We start from the raw sequence: 22,893 nt of genomic DNA, 5'->3' as shown, positions 1-22,893 counted from the left end.
CAACTGAGCAGTTGACGGTTAAGGGCCTTGCTCAAGGGCCCAGCAGTGGCAGCGCCGGGATTTGAACTCATGACCTTCCCATCAGTAGTCCAACACCTCAACCACTGAGCTCCCACTGCCCCAGTTCCACTGGATAGACTCCAAATCCACTGTGACCCTGATCAGAATAAAGCACATACTGATACTATGTGTTCTCACATATAAAGAACTGAGTTAAGTTTGATTCCTGTGAGAATTAGCGTATAGGTGTGAGTGTGTCTCTGCAGGGTGGTGGGGTGTCAATGCAGGGGGTGTGAGTTAATTCCTGACAGCTGCATCCTCCTCACTTTAAAAATGGCTTCAACATTCTTCCGGAATGAATATAATTTTGAAGCTGTCACTAGGAATAAGTTGTTAAATTGTAACAACTGTAATTTATCAACAAGGCTGAAAGTTTTGCTTGATGTGTCAGTTGGCAAAAAAGACCAGAAAATTAAGACTCATTCTGTGTGTGTTTCATGAACTTAATCCTAGTAAGTGTAGCTACATGGGTTATATTTATGCACTGAAGGGAGATGAAATGGTTAACAGAGGAGTATTCATAATCTCTCTGCATTTGTGCTCCTCCTCTCTCTCTCTCTCTCACACACACAAATAGAACCAGGAAGTAACTCCTCATTTCAGAGAAAACAAAACTGATCTCTCTCTTTTTCAGTGTGTGAGTTCAGGAAAATGGCAGAAGCCAGTATTTCAGTGGATCAGGACCAGTTCAGCTGTCCAGTCTGTCGGGATTTAATGAAGGATCCGGTGACTATCCCCTGTGGTCGCAGTTTCTGTAAGGTGTGTATTAATGGCTGCTGGGATCAGGAAGATCAGAAGGGCATCTACAGCTGTCCTCAGTGCAGAGACACTTTCACTACAAGGCCTGTTCTACGCAGAAACAACATACTGACTGAAGTGGTGAAGAAACTGAAGAAGACTGAAGTCCAAGCTGCTTCTCCTGCTCACTGTTACACTGGACCTGGAGATGTGGAGTGTGATTTCTGCACAGGGAGAAAATACAAAGCCGTCAAGTCCTGTCTGACGTGTCTGGCTTCTTATTGTAGAATTCATCTTAAACCTCATCTAGAAGTTCCTGCTTTGAAAAAACACACATTAATTGCAGCCTCAGCAAAACTACATGAGAAGATCTGCTCTCAACACAATGAAGTGCTGAAGATCTACTGTCGTACTGATCAAACCTGCATCTGTTATTTGTGTACGATGGATAATCACAAAGGTCACAACACCGTCACAGCCGCAGCAGAACGAGCTGAGAAACAGGTGAGAATGAGAAAGGTTTCCAAAATCAAATCAGTTTAATTATATTTTCCCATCTAGAAACAGGTGCTTTAGTCAGGTATATGATTTAAAACCTTAATTTCAATTTGTGTATCAATCAGAAGGATTCTGTAAAAGCTTATTTAAATTGTATGTGTTCTAGTCAACATAGTGTTAAATTTATCTTCTGTGATAGTCCTAATCTGGTCAGATCAGCTAGTGGACATTTCAGCCAACACCGAAGTGTGACAGGGCGAGGCAGGTGAACGCACACAAGCACACACACAGAAAGAGAGAGAGATAGAGAATGAATTGAGGTACAGTAAACATAGTTAATCTGTTATAGTAAGCTCCACTCTTCTGGGAAGGCTTTCCACTAGATTTTGGAGCGTGGCTGTGGGGATTTGTGTTCATTCAGTTGCAAGAGCATAAGTGAGGTCAGGCACTGATGTTGGGATGTCGAGGAGGTCTGGGGTGCAGTCGGTGTTCCAGTTCATCCCAAAGTTGTTCAGTGGGGTTGAGGTCAGGGCTCTGTGCAGGACACTCGAGTTCTTCCACTCCAACCTCAACACACCATGGCTTCATGGAGCTTGCTTTGTGCACAGGGGCACTGTTATGCTGGAACAACTTCATTAGAATCACTCAGAGAGTTAAGCTCCTTTGTGACAATTTTAATTGTCAAAAGCACAATACAAATGAATTTGAATTAAATTGAAGTCAGCAGCAGTTGTTTTGGTAATCAGTCTGGCCTTTTAAACCAGCCAAAAGCTCCATTTTTATTCTTTATTTTGCCGCTCATCATAAGCAGCATGGTAGTTATATCTAGCTAGTAACACTACAAAATGCAGTAACCATATAGAAATTCTACAACACTGTGCTGCCAGGTGATTAGGTATTGTGATGTAGGAACTAATAAAGATGAATGTACTTCATAAAGAGCTGAAAATAATTGGTGCGTCCTCAGAGTGAGGTAAAGGAGGAGCAGATGAAATCCCAACAGAGGATCCAGGAGAAGCAGAAGAAGGTGCAGGAGCTGAAACAGGCTGTGAACACTATAAAGGTGGGCAGTGAGCAGAGACAGAGCTGCTCCTAGAAACACACACAACATGGACAATGAGTCTTTTAGAGTCCCAGTAAGAGAGGGAATGATAGATGAGCTTTAAATCTTGTGTGTGTCTCCTAACAGCTCAGTGCACAGACAGCAGTGGAGGACAGTGGGAGGATCTTTACTGAGCTGATCAGCTCCATGGAGAAAAAGCACTCGGAGGTGACGGAGCTAATCAGAGCTCAGGAGAAGGCTGAACTAAGTCGAGCTGAACGACTCCTGGAGCAACTGGAGCAGGAGATTAGTGATCTTCAGAGGAGAACCACTGATCTGGAGCAGCTTTCACAAACACACAATCACATCCATTTCCTCCAGGTAACAATCACTGTCTGATCTACAGAGCCAGCTGTTCCTCACACACTCTCTAAAACACCCCTCGTTATAGCAATATATGTCCCTGTCTGACATCACAAGTGTGTCTGGTGTTATCCTGAGATCAAGTGACTTCACAGTTTGTTACTGTTTGTTATTGTTTAGTGTGGTTTAGCTTCTCTTTAACCCGGTTTCAGTTCTTACCTAAGTTCAGTAATATTAGTTTGTGGATTTGGGATCGAGTAGCTATGTGTTTATTGTGACAGTTGGAGGATGGAGGATTTATAATGATTATATGATTTTGTGGAAGCGGGGGTTTAGTTGAGCGCCGATTTGTGAATGGAGGGCGGAGCCGGAGGAGGTGAGTGGTAAGGAATGCACACCTGTGGGGAATTTAGCTAACGAGTATTCTGTGTTGCAGTGAGCTGGGGTGGGGATAAGGGAGAGAGAGAGAGACTAGCACCTCGAGAGAGAGAACACGATCCAGAGCCATGTGCGTGCGGGTGTTTGTGTGTGTGTCAACTTGAAGAGACTGCTGAAAGCGGAAGAAAAAATAAGACCGGGAGCAGCGATTCACAGAACTGCTCGACACCCAGGCAGCAGATCGGCAGGTGCTCCAGGGCCTGGTCAAGCAGGTGGGCACCGCGGCTGCGGAGCCAGCGGGTGCCATGGCCACACCCCATGTCGCCCTCACCAAGATGGGACCGCGGAAGCGTTTCTGGAACTGTATGAGCGCTCTGCGGTGGCATGGGGCTGGCCTGAGGATCAGTGGGTGGCCCTCCTGATGGGTGAAGCCTAACTCCCCTTGGAGCAGTCGCGCGATGAGACCCTCGGGCATGCCTTCGACCAAGTGAGAGTACTCGATGGTCAGCGAATTCAGCCTAATGCTGCGCTCTCCCACCCCTTTTTCAATTATTAAGGACAGGTTATATCAAAACACAAGAGGAGTTGACTAAGCTGTTGGTTCCGAAGAGCCGTCGGGAATTATTATTCCAGGCGGCTCACCATAATCTGATGACAGGGCATTTAGGACAGGATAAAACACTGGACCGTCTCATGGTCCGCTTCTATTGGCCGGGCATTTGTGGCGATGCTCGGAGGTGGTGCGCGGCATGTCGCAAATGTCAGTTGGTGAATCCGCCAGCCACCCCAAAAGCGCCCCTGCACCCACTCCCATTAATTGAGGTCCCCTTCGAAAGAATTGGCATGGACCTCATCAGGCCATTAGAGCGAACTGCACAAGGGCATCACTTTGTATTGGTTCTAGTGGACTATGCAACGTGATACCTGGAAGCAGTGCCTCTGCGCAACATCACCGCATGTAATGTTGCAGAGGCACTCTTCCATGTTATCTCCCGAGTCAGGATCCCGAAAGAGATCCTGACTGATCAGGGCATGTCATTTATGTGACGAACACTATGCGAGCTTTGAGTTATTGGGGATTAAATTGATTCGCACCAGCATTTATCATCCACAGATGGATGGATTGGTGGAAAGATTCAATCGAACTTTGAAAAACATGATTTGTAAGTTCGTTCATGACGAGGCGCAAAATTGGGATAAGTGGCAAGAGCGCCTGTTATTTGCAGTACAAGAGGTCCCGCAAGCCTCCACAGGGTTTTCCCCGTTAGAGTTATTGTATGAGCGGAAGCCTCGCGCTGTGCTCGACGGCATTCGGGAAAAATGGGAGGTGGGACCTTCATCCTCTGTTTGGACTCCGCTCCAATGGCTCCACCGCATGAAGGATGCCAACGTGCAGATCACTTGTTGGTATCTGGCACTTCAGCCATTTAAGTTCGAGCTGGTCCACCGGCAGGGGGCGCAGATGGTTGTGGCAGATTTTCTCTCTCTTTGGGGGGGAATCGGTGAGTGGTAAGGAATGCACACCTGCGGGGTATTTGACTAAAGAGCATTCTGTGTTGCAGTGAGCTGGGGCGGGGATAAGGGAGAGAGAGATGAGCGCCTCAAGATAGAGAGCACGATCCAGCACAGAGCCGTGTGCGTGCGAGTATGTGTGTGTGTGTATGTGGAACTTGCTGAAAGCAGAGGAAAAAATTGAGAATAAATCGCCTCTGAGTTGGTCGAAGCCTGCCTCCTGCTTCCTCATTTCCTCTGAACCCATGAGATTCACACAGATTTATTTGTGTAATGCATGCTGGGTAATGTAGTGATAGAATGTTGATGGTTGTAAATATGACCACTTTAAAAAATCATGAATTTTGCAAAAAGACAAACTGAGAGATGCAACACTGTGCTACAAAAACCTTACTCTTTTCCTTTACTTTCCAAAGTACTTTGTTTGTGCATGCTGTTTAGCTTTGTCTGAAGTTTAATTTGCTTTCTGTAGACTTTAGCTTCTGGACGTCAGTCTCCCCCATGGGACAGACCAAACTTTCACACATCCAGCATCACTGTCCATCAACATCTCTCATTTGATGGAGTGAGGAATTCTCTCTCAGATCTGAAGAAGAGATTCAAGGGATTCTGTGAGGAGGAATTCAACAAAATCCCTCCACATGGTAAGAGGAGCTGTTCCTGTTGGAGAAACACAATGATGATCGTCTTTACTCGCTCTGTGAAGTGTTATTTCTTAGCAATGCTCCTGCTTTCTTTTCACAGACAGTTTACTCACCTGACACTTTTAACTAAAATACTGATTTAAAATGAATAAACTGACTGTATCACTTTAAACCGTTTCCATCTTTTACACAAACTGATGATGCTTTTTGTCTTCATTTCCATTTTTCTCTCCACAGCTGCAGCATTTCAGATCATTTCACTCCCAGAGCCACAGAGCAGAGAAGATTTTCTGAAATGTACGTCTAAAACACACACACACACAAACACACACCCCAAATGCACTTTAAGCAATAAGAAATAATATTTTTTCCATTGACTCTAACAAAATTATTAATCCAGAATGATGTTTACCTTCTAAACAACGTATTGGATAACTGAATAGCAAATGTACAACTGCTTTTATTATTATTGTGGATGTTTCTATGTTAAATTTTCTATTCAGTGTAGTTTGTTGGTACATGAGAACAAATGGAAGTAATAACTCTGATACTTTTAATGTTAGTATTACATATTACAAGCTATCCTGACTTTTTAAAGCTGTTATTTATAAGGGTTTGTATAATCAGATATACACAATGTTCCCTTCACTCCAAATGTAGTGAGTCATCCATGTATAGTATCTGACCTTTTCTTCTTTATTTTGGTACTGGAGCTATGAGGCTAATGTAAGAACAAAGAGACACAGTGATTATTTTTACCCAGGCTGGTCCTCACTTGCACTTTTTTTTTACATTAAAAAAAATAGTACCTAAACTCTGGTCCTCACAAATCACATTTACCTGAGTCATCCCCCTCAAGAGACACATACAGTCACCATCCATTTTAATAGGAACACCTGTACACCTGCTCATTCATGCAGTTATCTAATCAGCCAATCATGTGGCAGCAGCACAATGCATAAAATCATGCAGATCCAGGTCAAGAGCTTCAGTTAATGTTCACATCAAATATCAGAATGAAGAAATATTGTGAACTCTGTGACTTTAACCATGGCATGGTTGTTGGTGCCAGATCAGCTGGTTTGAGTATTTCAGAAACTGCTGATCTCCTGGGATTTTCACACACAACAGTCTCTTCACAAGAGTTTACACAGAACGGTGTGAAAAATAAAAAAAACACTGAGTTTTTCCTGATTCTGATGTTTGATGTGAACATTAACTGAAGCTCTTGACCTGGATCTGCATGATTTTATACATTGTGCTGCTGCCACGATTGGCTGATTGGATAACTGCATAAATGAGCAGGTGTTCCTATTAAAGTGGACAGTGAGTGTAAAGAACCTCTAGCACACTACTGATCACACATGTAAACTAATGGAGGGATTTAAAGGAAAAAAAAAGTCTTTGTGCCGCATGCTGAAAAGATGCAAAGGGTGCAAGAAGCACCAGGTTTCCATCCCGGGACTGGTCATGTGACTCATATGAATCGGTAAGCATCACTCTAACTTTGTCACTACCCCACTACACTGATCTCACTGCATTAGATATGGCTGCTGTCAGACTCAGCTGTCTTTACTAAATGCAGAGAGAGCATGCAGGAAAGAGCACTGGCTTCCTGGAGCTGCCCGCATCAGATTTAGTGAAAGTGAAAGTGAAAGTGAAGTGACTTGTGGCCAAGTATGGTGACTCATACTCAGAATTTATGCTCTGCATTTAACCCATCCAAGTGCACACACACAGTAGTGAACACACACACACACACACCCGGAGCAGTGGGCAGCCTTTTTTTTTTTTTTTTTTTTTTTTTTTGCTGCGGCGCCCGGGGAGCAGCTGGGGGTTCGGTGCCTTGCTCAAGGGTCTCACCTCAGTCGTGGTATTGAGGGTGGGAGAGAGTGCTGGTCATTCACTCCCCCACCTACAATCCCTGCAAGACCTGAGACTCAAACCCAGAACCTTCAGGTTCACCATCGGGTTACAAGTCCGAGCCTCTAACCATTAGGCCACGACTGCCCCACTGATGCTTGCCTACAAAGCCAAAAACGGACCAGCACCCACTTATCTCAAAGCACTTATCACACCTCGCACTGCACCACGCTCCCTCCGATCCTCTAGCACTGCTCGACTGGTCCCACCATCTCTCCGGGTACAAGGAAGGCATGCATCGAGACTCTTCTCTGTTCTGGCACCAAGGTGGTGGAATGAACTTCCCCTAGATGTCCGAACAGCTGAGTCACTGGCAGTCTTCAAACGACGTCTAAAGACTTACCTCTTCATAAAATACTTAAATTAGCACTTTCACAAAAAAAAAAAAAAAAAAAAAAAAAAAAAAAAAAAAAAGCACCTCCCCAGCAGAGTGGACTGATGGTATTCCTAGTTTGTGACCTAGCGAGCCAATGTCAGAATGTATTTTTGATAGACTTCAAACACACATGCTCTGTCAGTGGTATTGACTGCATGCTGTACTGCATCACCATCTTCTGCTACAGAGATAAAGAGCATTTATTTTCCTCTAATCAAACCTTCCTTTCATTAGATGTGGTTTTTGCTGTAATTTACATGCCATATTGAAGATATATATATATATATATATATATATATACACATACACACACACACACATATATATATATATATATATATATATACACACAGTTGGGTCCGGAAGTATTTGGACAATGACAAAGAGTTTTTGTGATTTTGCATTTATACACCACCACAATGGATTTGAAAAAAAAAAAAAAAAACAATCAAGATGTGATCGAAGTGTAGACTTTCAGCTTTATTTTAAGAGGTTCCACAAAAATATGGCATTTACCATTTAGGAATTACAGCCATTTTAAGCAGAGTACTTCCATTTTCAGGGGCTCAAAGGTATTTGGACAATTGACTGACAAGAAGTTAATTGACCAGGTGCGGTCCATTCCCACGTTACTTCAAGACAAATGAATCAGATAAAAGGTCTGGAGTTGATATCAGGTATTGAGTTGGCATTTGGCAGCTGTGCGACTGTAGCTACCGGTATGAAGTCCAAGGAGATCTCAGTGCAAGGGAAGGAGGCCATCATTAGGCTGAAAAACAACATAAATCTATAAGACAGATAGCAAAAACCTTAGGTGTGGCCAAATCAACAGTTGGGTACATTCTTAAAAAGAAAGAAAGCACTGGTGAGCTCAACAACATCGAAAGGCCTGGAAGACCATGGAAGACAACTAAAGTGGATGATCGCAGAATCCTTTCCTTGGTGAAGAAAAACCCCTTCACAACATCAACAGAAGTCAAGAATACTCTGGAGAAGGTAGGGGTATCATTGTCAAAATCTACAATCAAGAGATGCCTTCATGAATGTAAATACAGAGGGTTTACAACAAGGTGCAAACCACTGGTAACATTCAAGAACAGGAAAGCCAGATTAGACTTTGCCAGAAAACATCTAAAAAAGCCTCCCATGTTCTGGAATAAGGTTCTTTGGACTGATGAAACCAAGATTAACTTGTACCAGAAGGATGGGAAGAGAAAATGGTGAAAGAAAGGAACAGCTCATGATTCAAAGTATACCACATCATGTGTCAAACATGGTGGAGGAGATGTTATGGCATGGGCATGTATGGCTGCCAATGGAACGGGCTCACTGGTGTTTATTGATGATGTGAAGTAGCAAGATGAATTCTGAGGTGTATAGGGCTATACTCTCTGCTCACATTCAGCCAAATGCTACAAAACTGATAGGACGCCACTTCACAGTGCAGGTGGATAATGACCCTAAACATACTGCAAAAGCAACTCAAGACTTTTTGAAGGCAAAGAAATGGAATATTCTTCAATGGCTGAGTCAGTCGCCTGATCTCAACCCAATAGAGCTGCTTTTCAGTTACTGAAGACAAGACTGAAGGCAGAAAGACCCACAAACAAGCAGCAACTGAAGGTGGCTGCAGTGAAGGCCTGGCAAAGCATCTCCAGGGAGGAAACTCAGAATTTGAGTTTTGAGAACATGGGCCCCAGACTTCAGGCAGTCATTGACTGCAAAGTATTTTCATCCAAGTATTAAAATTATGGTTATATTTACAATTATGTCACTTCGTCCAAATACCTCTGAGCCCCTGAAAATGGAGGTACTTTGTTGAAAATGGCTGTAATTCCTAAATGGTGAATGCCATATTTTTGTGGAACCTCTTTAAATAAAGCTGAAAGTCTACACTTCGATCAGATCTTGATTGTTTTATTTCAAATCCATTGTGGTGGTGTATAAAGGCAAAATCACAAAAACTCTGTCATTGTCAAAATACTTCCGGACCCAACTGTATATATATACACTAACTTCTCAAACTTTCTGTACACATTTCCATAATATCTTTTCTTTTCAATTCTTATTTTTGTAACAAGAAACTAATAACAAAGCTGCAAAAAATAACATGCTTACCTTGTATGTCGTGTTCGTCTTCTGTTAAACTCACATTGGCTCTTTCTAAAATGTAAATTAGTAATGGCGGAGGTGACCTCCTCATGGGAAATGTAGTCCATTTGCCCTTCCGGGTACGCTTCTTTGTATTGATAAAAGGACAGTGAAAAACTCCAAGTCTCCTGTTAAATAATAAAAAGCAAAGTATTGTATTGGCTATACGCTTAGCGCTTACACTTTTAATAAAACATGCCATGTTCAGTTTGTTTTTCTCTTTTATTTCAGATCTCTGTTATCTGACTCTGGATCCCAACACGGCACATCATTACCTCATTCTGTCTGAGAAGAACAGATCAGTGAGATACAGTAAGAGAAAGCAGCAGTACTCTGATCATCCAGAGAGATTTGACTCTATCTGTCAGGTGTTGTGTAAGGAGAGTGTGTGTGGACGCTGTTACTGGGAGGTGGAGAGGAGCAGTGCTGGTGTTGTGTCCATAACAGTCTCATATAAAGACATCAGCAGGAAAGGATGGGGTAATGAGTGTGGGTTTGGATTCAACAATCAGTCCTGGAGTCTGCGGTGTTATTCTTCTACTTCTTCTTCTCTCTGTTTCTATCACAACAATATTAAGACTGATCTCAGAGTTCCATCATCCTCCAGAATAGGAGTGTATGTGGATCACAGTGCAGGAACTCTGTCCTTCTACAGCGTCTCTGACACGATGAAGCTCCTCCACAGAGTCCACACCACATTCACTCAGCCTCTATACGCTGGGTTTGGGTTCTACTCGTTTTCTGCTGTGAGATTGTGTGATCCAAAATAAAGTGTGTAGTGTTTTATGTAAAATTCCTGCACATTGTCACATTGTTGCTCAGTCATCTGTCTCACTAGCACACAATCCATCTGCACAAAAACACACTCATTTAAATTTATTCATTAAAACAGATTAGTCATTTTACATTAATTAAAAAGGAAATGTTAAAAATGAACTGTCAGACAAGAAACTAGTAAAATTTCAGAAGAAGAGGATGGAGGAGTGAGAAGTGCAGCGCGCGAGCTGTGTGAGTTGTGCTGAAATTGGTGACGCAGAGAAATCTGTGACTAGAGGTCACTGTTCAGTAAATGTTCAAGATTGCAGCTTCTGTCTTTTCTGTTTGTGTTTTATGATTGTGATTGTTAATTAAATGATGTGTACTCCACCCACATGCTCCTGTGTGTTTACTGGGACTGAGGATTTTAATTCTGTTTTGTGTCTTTAACCATTGTGATTCTTATTTATGTATAAAATATATTATTAAAATAATATTAACTATTATTATTGTTGATCTTAGTAATGCTGTAATAATAATAATAATAATAATAATAAAACTGCAAGCAGCATTTTCAGGGGACAAACACCCAGACTCTCTCATTCTATTTCATTTTTCTATGTTCTATCTTTACAGTTCTAAATATTTCCTAAATTTGAGACAGTGTAAATTCTAGTTATTAGTGGCGCTTGTTCTAGCTTGTTTCTTTCATTCTCTTGTTTTGAAGGGTTTTTTGGAAATGCACCTGAAAGACAAAAATAACAAATGTAAAATACTGGGACAATAAAGAAAATAAAAATATAAAAAATCATGGCATTTGTTGGTTAAAATAAGCAACATCTTAAACTGATTAGAAAAATTTTCCAGTTTGTCAGAGTTTGCATATATTCCAAGTCTTCTGAAGTCATATAATAGCTCTGTGTGAGAAACAGAATGAATTTTAAGTTGTTATTCACTGATACACTTTTTTTATTATTATTATTTTAATAAAACCTTTATGATACTTTTGCATCCTTTTGAAGCTTCAAAGCTCCCTGAAATGACATGGGAAGGAGGCGGCACAAATCTTCAGGATCACACAGTTTGGGTTCCACAGAAGAAAGTAAGTCATACAGGTCTATTCCAACATGAATGAAATGCATATTTTTCATATTAAACAGAACTTAGAGAATTATTGGCAGGTTTCTGTGAAAAAAAGACTAACAATAATGAGGTCTGAGATTAAAAACACACTAAAAATTACTACAGTATAAAATATTTTCATCTATTTATCAACATTAACTTACAACTGTCAAAGGCGACTTCTCTTTTTAGAGTACATATTGTCAGCTGCTCAGTGTCTGTCACGCTAATGTCTTATAGGCTGTTGGGCTCATTAATATTAATCAGGTTGCTGCTTCGCCCGAACTCATTTGCTGAATTCAAACCGCAGACGGTGAGCGCTAGCCAATGGGATTGCCGCTTACGCATCACTTCCGCCCACTGCCGAAGAAACGAGCAGGCAGAGGCTTCTGCTTGGTCTTAAAGCCTTCGTTTTACGGGAACGGCTACATTTTTTTCCCCTCGTACTGCGGTTAGTCAAAATAAACTGAGTGGCTCATTTCCACTCCAAATGCTCTTACTCTCTTAGCGTTTAGAAAATAATTAACTTATAAAGTTATGTTTGTTAAGTTTGTCGTGTTCAAGTTGCCAATTTAAATAATTAAAACGGTTCCAATATTTACCTCAGAGTTAGCTGCAGCTTTAGCTCACGCGCGCAAACAGGACGATAAATTACACAACAGTGAAGCAGGAACGTTATAAAAGCTTCAAAATATAAAACAGTACAACTCTAAAACGATATTTAACATCACACATGGAAACCACTATATTAAAGTGACGAACAAAATATATCTTTATATTTTTGCTTTCCTTTACCTCAGCGTGAAGTGGCAGTTGGCCGTTACGATCCAAATGATGCGCATGCGCAGAACTGCGATTTCTCCAGCTAAGTTTCGACAGAGAACAAACGTTATGATTTCGACCAAACAGAGAATGTTGTTGATACTGACCTATACAACTACAAGTAAACATTGAATCGAGGTCTCTTTGCTATCTGGGACATTAGTGATTTATAATTGTTTAGTGTTTCAAGCCCGTAATGCTTCACTGGGTTCATACTGCATTTCCCCTGAATAGTAAACACAGTAAACAGAAAAGCTGTAACTCTTTCATTCAAATCAAACACACTACATGTACAGTTCTGTTGTCTGTCCCTTTTAGTGTAATTTCTACTTTGGTTAGACAATGTGTGCTCAATCACTGATACCCCACTAATACGAGCCACCCCTGTTTCCTCTGATCCTCCTTTAACTCACTCTAGTATGTATAAAATACAGTTCACATGTAAAAGACTGAAAGCTGTTGGATTCACAGAAATTTCAAAGTTTAAAGGATTGAGTTACTTGTGTGGGTAACGGGTAAATTTCTTAATCACAGCTGTTTATGCATTATGAGCTGTGTGGATGATTATTAACTACAGTTAAAGTTTCACTCTTGTTCTGCTGAGCATTAGATAGATAGATAGATAGATAGACTTTATTGATCCTGCTGGGGAAATCATGTTACAGCAGCATAAAGAATAACAATAAAATTAAAAGTAGAATTGATTGATTTGATTACATAAAAGATATGTACAATATCAAAAAGAGTAATACTAATAAATAAAAGAAAAAATGAGCAATAAAAACAGGTGTGCAAAAATGACAGTGAATAATATATACAACATATGTATAACATAAACAGTATATACAGATGGTTGTGCAGAAATGTGTTCACATATCACACAGAGATGACCTGTTGTACAGTGTTAAAAATTAACGTCATCATGTGCCTCTATAAACTGATAAAAAGCATGTATAATGGGTGTTGGCTGGTTAAATATTTTCTTACCTTTCTGACCTGATTAACACTGAGTGAAGACAAATGTCAATTTTAATTAAGACATTTTAAAATAAATCAGATGAATACAACATCTAAAATTACATTTTAATTCTTATAAATGACTGAAGCAACAAAACAGGTAGAGTATAGAATAGTCTACACGGAAACAGAAATATGATTAATAATTTCTGTTAAGTAAAAGGGAGGTGCTGTCTGGTTCAGAGGAAGGTGGGAACAGCAATGGACGAAGAGAGGACCTGAAGGGTGGTATGAAACAGCAAGGTGCCTGGGCTAGATGGGACAATGCACTGGAGGGAAAGGTGACCTGGGCTGAGCTGTAGAAAGCTGAGCTCCACTGGATCCAGTTTCTTGTCCAGGCAGTATATGACATGCTACCTAGCCCGGCAAACCTTCATACAAAGCAGATACTCCAGCATGCCTGCTGTGCTCCAGACGTGGAACCCATGAGTACTTCCTGATCTGCTGCACCAAGAGACTAGGGGAGGGGAGATACTGCTGGTGGCATGATCAAGTCCTAAAGGTCACCGCAAAAACCATCAGGGCAGGAGTCAGTTGAAGCAAAAACAGGCTATTGGCTTTCTTAGAGCCGGGGAACAACCAGTTACCTCTGCAAGAACATGCAGTGTGATCTCTGGCAAGAGCATTCATTGGGCATTGAACGACAGAGGAGAAGAACCAAAGACAAAAGCTAGACAACAAGTACTGTGCAATACATGACTCTTGTTCTAGTGCTCATTAAACCCAAAACGTGAAACAGGTGCAAGCAGTCACGTGACATGATCTGTGAGGTGCCGTCACAGATGGGAATCGCATTCAATCGCTTCGGTGTAACCATGACACTCTCTTTATTTGATCCATTAGAAAACACAAAAACTCCTCCTGTCACATTAACAACTTTAATAAATACTCACATTATATTGCACTATATCATTACAGTCATGGAGGTTATCTACACCATCCTTATTTAAAGCTCCACCCACTCTCTCTGTCACACTATAAAAACAGAAGCTCAAAGTTCATTCAAGTAAAAAAAAAAAAACTGTTCTCTCTCTTTCTCAGTGTGTGAGTACAGGAAAATGGCTGAAGCCAGTATTTCAGTAGATCAGGACCAGTTCAAATGTCCAGTCTGTCTGGATCTCCTGAAGGATCCAGTGACTCTCCCCTGTGGTCACAGTTTCTGTAATGTGTGTATTAATGGCTGCTGGGATCAGGAGGATCAGCAGGGCATCTACAGCTGTCCTCAGTGCAGAGACACTTTCACTACAAGGCCTGTTCTACGCAGAAACAACATGCTGGCTGAAGTGGTGGAGAAACTGAAGAAGACTGAAGTCCAAGCTGCTTCTCCTGCTCACTGTTACACTGGACCTGGAGATGTGGAGTGTGATTTTTGCACTGGGAGAAAACAGAAAGCCATCAAGTCCTGTCTGATGTGTCTGGCTTCTTACTGTGAAATTCATCTTAAACCTCATCTAGAAGTTCTTGCTTTGGAAAAACACACATTAATTGAAGCGTCAGCAAAACTACAAGAGAAGATCTGCTCTCAACATAACAAGCTGATTGAGATCTACTGTCGTACTGATCAAACCTGCATCTGTTATTTGTGTACGATGGATAATCACAACGGTCACGACACCGTCACAGCCACAGCAGAAAGAGCTGAGAAACTGGTAAGAAGGAGAAAGCTTTCCAAAACTAAACCATGTTAATGATATTTCCCCATCTAGCTAAACAGGTGCTTAATTCAGTTATATGATTTAAACTTTAAGTTTGATTTGACTATCAATCAGAAGGATTCTGTAAAAGCTTATTCAAAGTGTATGTGGTCGGGTCAACAGAGTGTTAAATACATCCTCACTGATGATCGTAATCTGGTTAGGTCAGTTAGTGAACATTTCAGCCCACACCGAACTGTGACAGGGCGAGGCAGGTGAACACACACACACACACACACAACGAACAGAGAGAGAGAGAGAGTGAGAGAGAAGTGAGGTAAAGCAAATACTAACCAAAGCTGTTATAATCAGCTCCACTCTTCTGGGGAAGCTTTCCACTAGATTTTGGAGCGTGGCTGTGGGGATTTGTGTTCATTCAGTTACAAGAGCATTAGTGAGGTCAGGCACTGATGTTGGGTGAGGAGGTCTGGGATGCAGTCAATTTCACTTCATCCCACAGGTGTTCAATGTGGTTGAGGTCAGGGCTCTGTGGAGGACACTCGAGTTCTTCCATTCCAACCTTCACAAACCATGTCTTCATGGAGCTCGCTTTGTGCACAGGAACATTGTCATGCTGGAAGACGTTTGGGCATCTTAGTTCCAGCGAAGCGAAATTGTAATGCTACAGCATACAAAGACATTCTATACAATTGTGTGCTTGCAACTTCAAAGAAAAAAAATACACAAAGCAAAAAGAAAAGAAATATGAAGTTTTGAGTTACTTCATACAAGATGTGAGCATGACTGTGGACTGAAACAGGCTCAAACCAGTACTTAAGCATGTCCTAAACGAGAATAGTACAGATCATTGAGGAAACTGAAAACTCGAGCTGTACTTGATCTTGAACCCTTCTGGACTTCAGACTGTTTCTGGCAGGAATCAAAGATATTACACCTTCATCCAGCCTTTTTACATCTTACAGAGCATTCCTTTACTCTTTCACCTCCCATCCATGCCCAAGAACACACAGCCCTGCCAAGAATCAACGGTGGGCAGGAGAGCTAATGCACATCTAGGGTTCAGCCATTAGATAGGTATATAACCTTACATCTGCTAGCTAACTGGATTCAGAGTAAAGAGAATCCTTCAGTTCCAGCCATCAAATTAAAACCCCATGCAATGAAATCTACAGAACATTTACAGTCAAAACACAACTGCAAGAATAACTGTATAACAATGTCTATATCATTTTATGGACTTTATTAGCACCACTCAGAGTGTTAAGCTCCTTGTTGACATAGTTTTATTTTTATGTTTTGACTTTTTATTTTTCACCATAAGCATCCTGGTAGTGATTTCTAGCTAGAAACACTACAAAATGAAGTAGCCATGTTGAAATTCTACAACACTGGGCTACCAGTTGAAAGGATATTGCGATGTAGGAACTAATAAACTAACAGCTCAGTGTAGATACACACAGTAAATAACATAGCATGGCTCTGAGAAACAATAATGTACTTTTAACTAACATTAATATGTACCCAATTAGCTGATACATTATTAACAGCTGGACGTAACTGATGTGTCTTCAGAGTGAGGTAAAGGAGGAGCAGATGAAATCCCAGCAGAGAATCCAGGAGAAGAAGAAGAAGGTGCAGGAGCTGAAACAGGCTGTGAACACTATAAAGGTGAGCAGTGAGCAGAGACAGAGCTGCTCCTAGAAACACACACAACATAGACACCGAGTCATTTAGAGTCCCAGTAAGAGAGGGAATGATAGATGAGCTTTAAATCTTGTGTCTCTATGTCTCCTAACAGCTCAGTGCACAGACAGCAGTGGAGGACAGTGAGAGGATCTTTACTGAGCTGATCAGCTCCATGGAGAAAAAGCGCTCGGAGGTGATGGAGCTGATCAGAGCTCAGGAGAAGGCTGAACTGAGTCGAGCTGAACGACTCCTGGAGCAACTGGAGCAGGAGATTGCTGATCTTCAGAGGAGAGTCACTGAGCTTGAGCAGCTTTCACACACACATGATCACATCCATTTCCTCCAGGTAACACTTACTGTCTGATCTACAGTGAGAGCTGTTCCTCACACACTCTCTAAAACACCTCTCTGCAAGCGTTGCTCTAAAGCAAGAATAAATGTCCCTGTCTGACATCACAAGTGTGTCTGGTGTTATCCTGAGATCAGGGGACTTCACACTTTATTACTGTTTGTTATTGTTTTGTGCTGTTTAGCTTCTCTTTAATTCGACTTTCTTAATTATTATTTTCTTAGTTATTTCTTAGTTTCTTAGTTCTTAGTTAAGTTCAGTAATATTAGGTTGTGGATTTGTGATCGAGTAGCTATGACTTCATTTGTCTGGTGTGTTTATCGTGACAGTTGAGCAATGAAGGATCACAGTAGCCACCAACACTGACTAATGTATCTACTGTTTTCCTAAATCTATGGCTACAACATTAAAAACTGGTGGCTTGTAAGGAGGATTCCTAATGAGTATACGATGTATTTGTGTAATGCATCCTGGGTAATGTAGTGACAGAACGCTGATGGATGTAAATACACTTTTAAAAATCATGAATTTTGCAAAAAGACAAACCGAGAGATGCAACACTGTGCTACAAAATCCTTATTCTTTTCCTTTACTTTCCGGAGTACTTTCTTTGTGTGTGCTGTTTATTTTTGTTTGAAGTTTAATTTGCTTTCTGTAGGTTTTAGCTTCTGGACGTCGGTCTCCCCAAGGGGACAGACCAACGTTTCACACATCCAGCATCACTGTCCATCAACATCTCTCATTTGATGGAGTGAGGAATTCTCTCTCAGATCTGAAGAAGAGACTTGAGGAATTCTGTGAGGAGGAATTCAACAAAATCCCTCCACATGGTAAGAGGAGCTGTTCCTGCTGGAGAAACACAATCATGGACATCTTTACTGGCTCTGTGAAGTGTTATTTCTTAGCAATGCTCCTGCTTTCTTTTTGCAGACAGTTTACTCACCTGACACTTTTAACTAAAATAATGATTTAAAATGAATAAACTGACTGTATCACTTTAAACTGTTTCCATCTTTTACACAACCTGATGATGCTTTTTGTCTTCACTTCCATTTTTCTCTCCACAGCTACAGCAGTTCAGATGATTTCACCATCAGAGCCACAGAGCAGAGAAGATTTTCTGAAATGTATATCTAAAACACACACACAAGCACACACATGGGCGCACACACACACACACACACACGTACACGCGCACACTCAACATGCACACACAAACACCCAAACAAACACACACACACACACACACACACACACACACACACACACCAAACAAAAACGTACACGCACACACAAACACACACACACACCAGCTGTTTTCATTCCTTGTGGGGAACAAATGCACTTTAAGTAATGAGAAATAATTTTATTTCCATTGATGCTAATAGAATTATTAATAGAGAATGATGTTTACCTTCTAAACAACTTTTATTGGTTGACTGAATAGCAAATGTAACAGCAGGTCTGCATATAAAAGCAGAAACAGACATCGTTTTAACCTACGAACACAATTCTTACCTTAGAAATAGGCATGTTAAACAGATTTTCCAGGTCAAGAGCCTCAGGTAATGTTCACATCAAACATCAGAATGAAGAAATAGTGTGATCTCTGTGACTTTAACCGTGGCATGGTTGTTGGTGCCAGATGAGCTGGTTTGAGTATTTCAGAAACTGCTGATCTCCTGGGATTTTCACACACAACAGTCTCTGGAGTTTACACATAATGGTGTGAAAAACAAAAAACATTGAGTTTTTCCTGATTCTGATGTTTGATGTGAACATTAACTGAAGCTCTTGACCTGTATCTGCATGATTTTATACATTATGCTGCTGCCACATGATTGGCTGTTTGGATAACTGCATAAGTGAGCAGGTGTACAGGTGTTCCTATTAAAGTAGACGGTGAGTGTAAAGAACCTCTAGCACACTAGTGATTACAAAGAAAAAAAAAGTCTTTGTGCCGCATGTTGAAAAGATGAATAGGGTGCAAGAAGCACCAGGTTTCCATCCCGGGACTGGTCATGTGACTCATGTGAATTGGTACGCATCACTCTAACTGTGTCACTGCCCCACTACACTGATCTCACTGCATTAGATATGGCTGCTGTCAGACTCAGCTGTCTTTACTAAATGCAGAGAGAGCATGCAGGAAAGAGCAACAATATGTCATGTGGTGTTATTGATGTCATTACTGTTCTCATGCACCAACATGAGGTGGTGAAATTAGAAATGCTATAAGGCACAGTCTTACCTGTAGAGGGGTTTATGTGTTTAGCTTCAAACACACATGCTCTGTCAGTGGTATTGACTGCATGCTGTACTGCATCACCATCTTCTGCTACACAGATAAAGAGCATTTAATTTCCTCTAATCAAACCTTCCTTTCATTAGATGTGGTTTTTGGTGTAATTTACATGAAATATTAAAGGTTTTTTAAAATATATATACTTTTACACATTATGTGTGCTAGAACACTACTGTCTACTACTATCATCTGCAATACTTGTTATGTTTAATAAAAATCGGGTTTAACAGCTGGGTTAATTACAAATAAAAAAAAAAAAACACTCTGAAAGGACTTGCCCTAAATAATAATATTACTACTACTACTACTACTACTAATAATAATAATGATAAATGAAACCGTACTTTTCAGACATGATGGTCATGGTGTAAGGTGTGTCTAACTGAGTGTTAGGGTTACTAGGAGAACACTTTGATAATCTGACTGTGCATTTCCTCTCATTAGGAGGACAGTATTAGTGCACCACAGTTATCCAGCGAGCTGCTACACTAACTTCTCAAACTTTCTGCACGTTTCCATAATATTATTTCTTTTTAATTCTTATTTTTGTAACCAGAAACAAATAACAAAGCTGCAGAAAATAATACTCTTACCTTGTATGTCACGTTCGTCTACTGTTAAACTCACATTGGCTCTTTCTAAAATGTAAATTAGTAATGGCGGAGGTGACCTCCTCATGGGAAATGTAGTCCATTTGCACTTCCGGGTACGCTTCTTTGTATTGATAAAAGGACGGCGAAAAACTACAACTCCACCGTTAAATATTAAAAACCAAACTATTATATTGGCTATACACTTAGCGCTTACACTTTTAATAAAACATGCCATGTTCAGTTTGTTTTTCTCTTTTATTTCAGATTTCTGTTATCTGACTCTGGATCCCAATACGGTACATCGTAAACTCATTCTGTCTGAGAAGAACAGAGCGGTGAGGTACAGTGAGAGCGAGCAGCAGTACTCTGATCATCCAGAGAGATTTGACTCTATCAGGCAGGTGTTGTGTAAGGAGAGTGTGTGTGGACGCTGTTACTGGGAGGTGGAGCAGAGCAGTGATGGTGTGTACATATCAGTCTCATATAAAGACATCAGCAGGAAAGGACGGGGTAATGAGTGTGTGTTTGGAGGCAACAATCAGTCCTGGAGTCTGTGGTGCTCTTCTTCTTCTTCTTCTCTCTGTTTCTATCACAACAACATTAAGACTGATCTCAGAGTTCCATCATCCTCCAGAATAGGAGTGTATGTGGATCACAGTGCAGGAACTCTGTCCTTCTACAGCGTCTCTGACACGATGAAGCTCCTCCACAGAGTCCACACCACATTCACTCAGCCTCTATACGCTGGGTTTGGGTTCTACTCATGGTTTGGTTCTACATCTGTGAGATTGTGTGATCCAAAATAAAATTCCTGCACATTGCCACATTGCTGCTCAGTCATCTGTCTCACTAGCACACAATCCATCTGCAATCCATCCAAACACACTCATTTAAATGTATTCATTAAAACAGATTAGTCATTTTACAATAATTCAGACAAGAAACTAGTAAAATTTCAGAAGAAAAGGATGGAGGAGTGAGAAGTGCAGCGCGCGAGCTGTGTGAGTTGTGCTGAAATCGGACGCAGAGAAATCTGTGACTAGAGGTCACTGTTCAGTAAATGTTCAAGATTGCAGCTTCTGTCTTTTCTGTTTGTGTTTTATGATTGTGATTGTTAATTAAACGATGTGTACTCCACCCACATGCTCCTGTGTGTTTATTGGGACTGATGATTTTAATTCTGTTTTGTGTGTCTTTTACCATTGTGGTTCTTATTTATGTATAAAATATATTATTAAAATAATATTAACTATTATTACTGTTGATCTTAGTAATACTATTTTTACTTTCTGTCTTACTACCACAAAGATAAGCTCAGTAGTTTTACTACAACTAAAGAGCAAATGTTAAAAACTGGCAAACAACTAATAATAATTTAAAAAAATCCTCAAATGATATCTCATGACCTTAGTATTAAGACCATTCTATCTGGCCATTTCTTAACAGGCAATCTTTTAAACTCATCAAGTAACTAATAAACAGTAATAAAGACAGAAAGAAATTTTTAACAATTTAAAACCACATTAAATCATATATACTTTTGAATACATTTTCTAGATGTATTCTGTTTTTCCCCCAAATTTTTCTTTATTATTTAATTTAGTCTCGGCAATTGTCACCTACCAGCTAGCTCTCCCCTTTCACACGACAACACCATCCTGGAAGGGTGAAGGCTATCCCATGTTCCTCTGAGACACATGAAGCCAGCCAAACGCAGCTTTTAGAACTGCTGCTCATGGAGCATCAGAGGATGGTGTAACACACTCGAAGGAAAGCGCTGTCCTCCCTCTTCCACAAGCATGAGTTCACAGACATGATTGGCTAGTGTCACTGTGATTGACAGGGGAGAGAGAGTGTGCTGGACAGACCAGCTGTGGCATTGTCAGGATTCAAACTTGTGATATTTGGACAATAAGGGGAACACTTTTCTGTGCCACTTAGGAGCCTAATTTTCAGGATGCATTCTAAGATACACAGTCACTTTATAAAATCTCCAAGTTCTTCCTAAACCTCAAAATTTTATTGTAAAACATTTAACATATTAATATACATTATACAAATACAAGTGAATGTGGTTAACTCATTTTCAACCAAAATACCAGACAGAAGCTTTTAATACTGGGGTCAGGATTTGTCAGCAAGCTGCTTTCAATGTTTTTAGATCATTTATTCTATGGGAAATAACTACAGTACAATATTACTACAGTTTCTTAAATATGGAGTTTGTGAAAAATCACTGTAAACTTAAAACTGACATTTTACCCCCAAAAAAGACATATTTAATGTTCTATTATATATATTAATGTTAAAGTGTGTTTTACATTAATGTTCTATTATATTATGTTAAAGTGTGTTTTGATTTTTTTGCATGTTTTATTGATTTTGATGTTAATCTCATTATTTTGTGGCTAATGATGATAAATATGTCTCTGTTAACTGTATCTGTCTGTGCTTTGACTTCTGATTTGGATTATGAAAATGATTGGTGGAAAAACCTTTTTTTTTAAAAAAAAAAAATCCTCTTCATTTTCAATAAAATAAAGCAACAAATCCATTACAGTTCTCTATTCTGATTGGTCAGAAGGTGATTAATTTTTTATAACAGCAGCTCTGACTGTAGCGCAGGTTTATATTAATGCGGTTGTTCTATTATGTTATCGTTTCTATAGTAACAGCTCATTCACTTTGGATGTTCCACATAAACAGATTAAAAAACGTGTTTAATCATTGATATGGTTTTCTTAATTTAAGGAGACGTTTATTTAACATTTATAGAAGAAATCTCCTGTATAAGCACAGTCAGAAGTAAAGCTGTAAATTTAAGTTTTCCGACATCTTCAGGACTTTTTTAAAAATAATTTTAAAGATGTCACCATGAATAAGTTGTTAAATTGTAAGAATTG

General features: G+C 40.2%; 2 protein-coding genes and 1 long non-coding RNA gene across 3 annotated transcripts; 2 read left to right on the top strand and 1 right to left on the bottom strand.

The window, feature by feature from the left end:
• Nucleotides 1-52: 52 nt before the first annotated feature.
• On the top strand, nt 53-10,831 carry LOC113528969 (tripartite motif-containing protein 16-like). Its single transcript, XM_026917863.3, has 6 exons — nt 53-1,302; nt 2,264-2,359; nt 2,486-2,719; nt 5,064-5,235; nt 5,473-5,532; nt 9,917-10,831. Exons 1-6 carry the CDS (start codon nt 712-714, stop codon nt 10,453-10,455), a joined length of 1,692 nt encoding a protein of 563 aa, XP_026773664.2. The 5' UTR covers nt 53-711; the 3' UTR covers nt 10,456-10,831.
• Nucleotides 7,041-12,401, bottom strand: LOC128317845 (uncharacterized). Its single transcript, XR_008301293.1, has 3 exons — nt 12,359-12,401; nt 9,653-9,813; nt 7,041-7,715 (listed from the first exon to the last, which is right to left on the bottom strand). It is a non-coding gene; the product is annotated as an uncharacterized LOC128317845 (long non-coding RNA).
• A 2,030-nt stretch (nt 12,402-14,431) lies between these two features.
• On the top strand, nt 14,432-18,096 carry LOC113536930 (E3 ubiquitin/ISG15 ligase TRIM25-like). The gene is made up of 4 exons (XM_034302017.2): nt 14,432-15,051; nt 16,630-16,725; nt 16,856-17,089; nt 17,751-18,096. The coding sequence occupies exons 1-4, from the start codon at nt 14,461-14,463 to the stop codon at nt 18,063-18,065; spliced, it is 1,236 nt and encodes a 411-aa protein (XP_034157908.2). The 5' UTR covers nt 14,432-14,460; the 3' UTR covers nt 18,066-18,096.
• The last annotated feature ends 4,797 nt before the right edge of the window (nt 18,097-22,893 follow it).

The sequence above is a fragment of the Pangasianodon hypophthalmus genome, chromosome 30 (genome assembly GCF_027358585.1).
Source record: "Pangasianodon hypophthalmus isolate fPanHyp1 chromosome 30, fPanHyp1.pri, whole genome shotgun sequence".
NCBI lineage: Eukaryota > Metazoa > Chordata > Actinopteri > Siluriformes > Pangasiidae > Pangasianodon > Pangasianodon hypophthalmus.
Note: the sequence above shows the minus strand (reverse complement) of the source record. Positions and strands in the feature narration are given on the sequence as shown.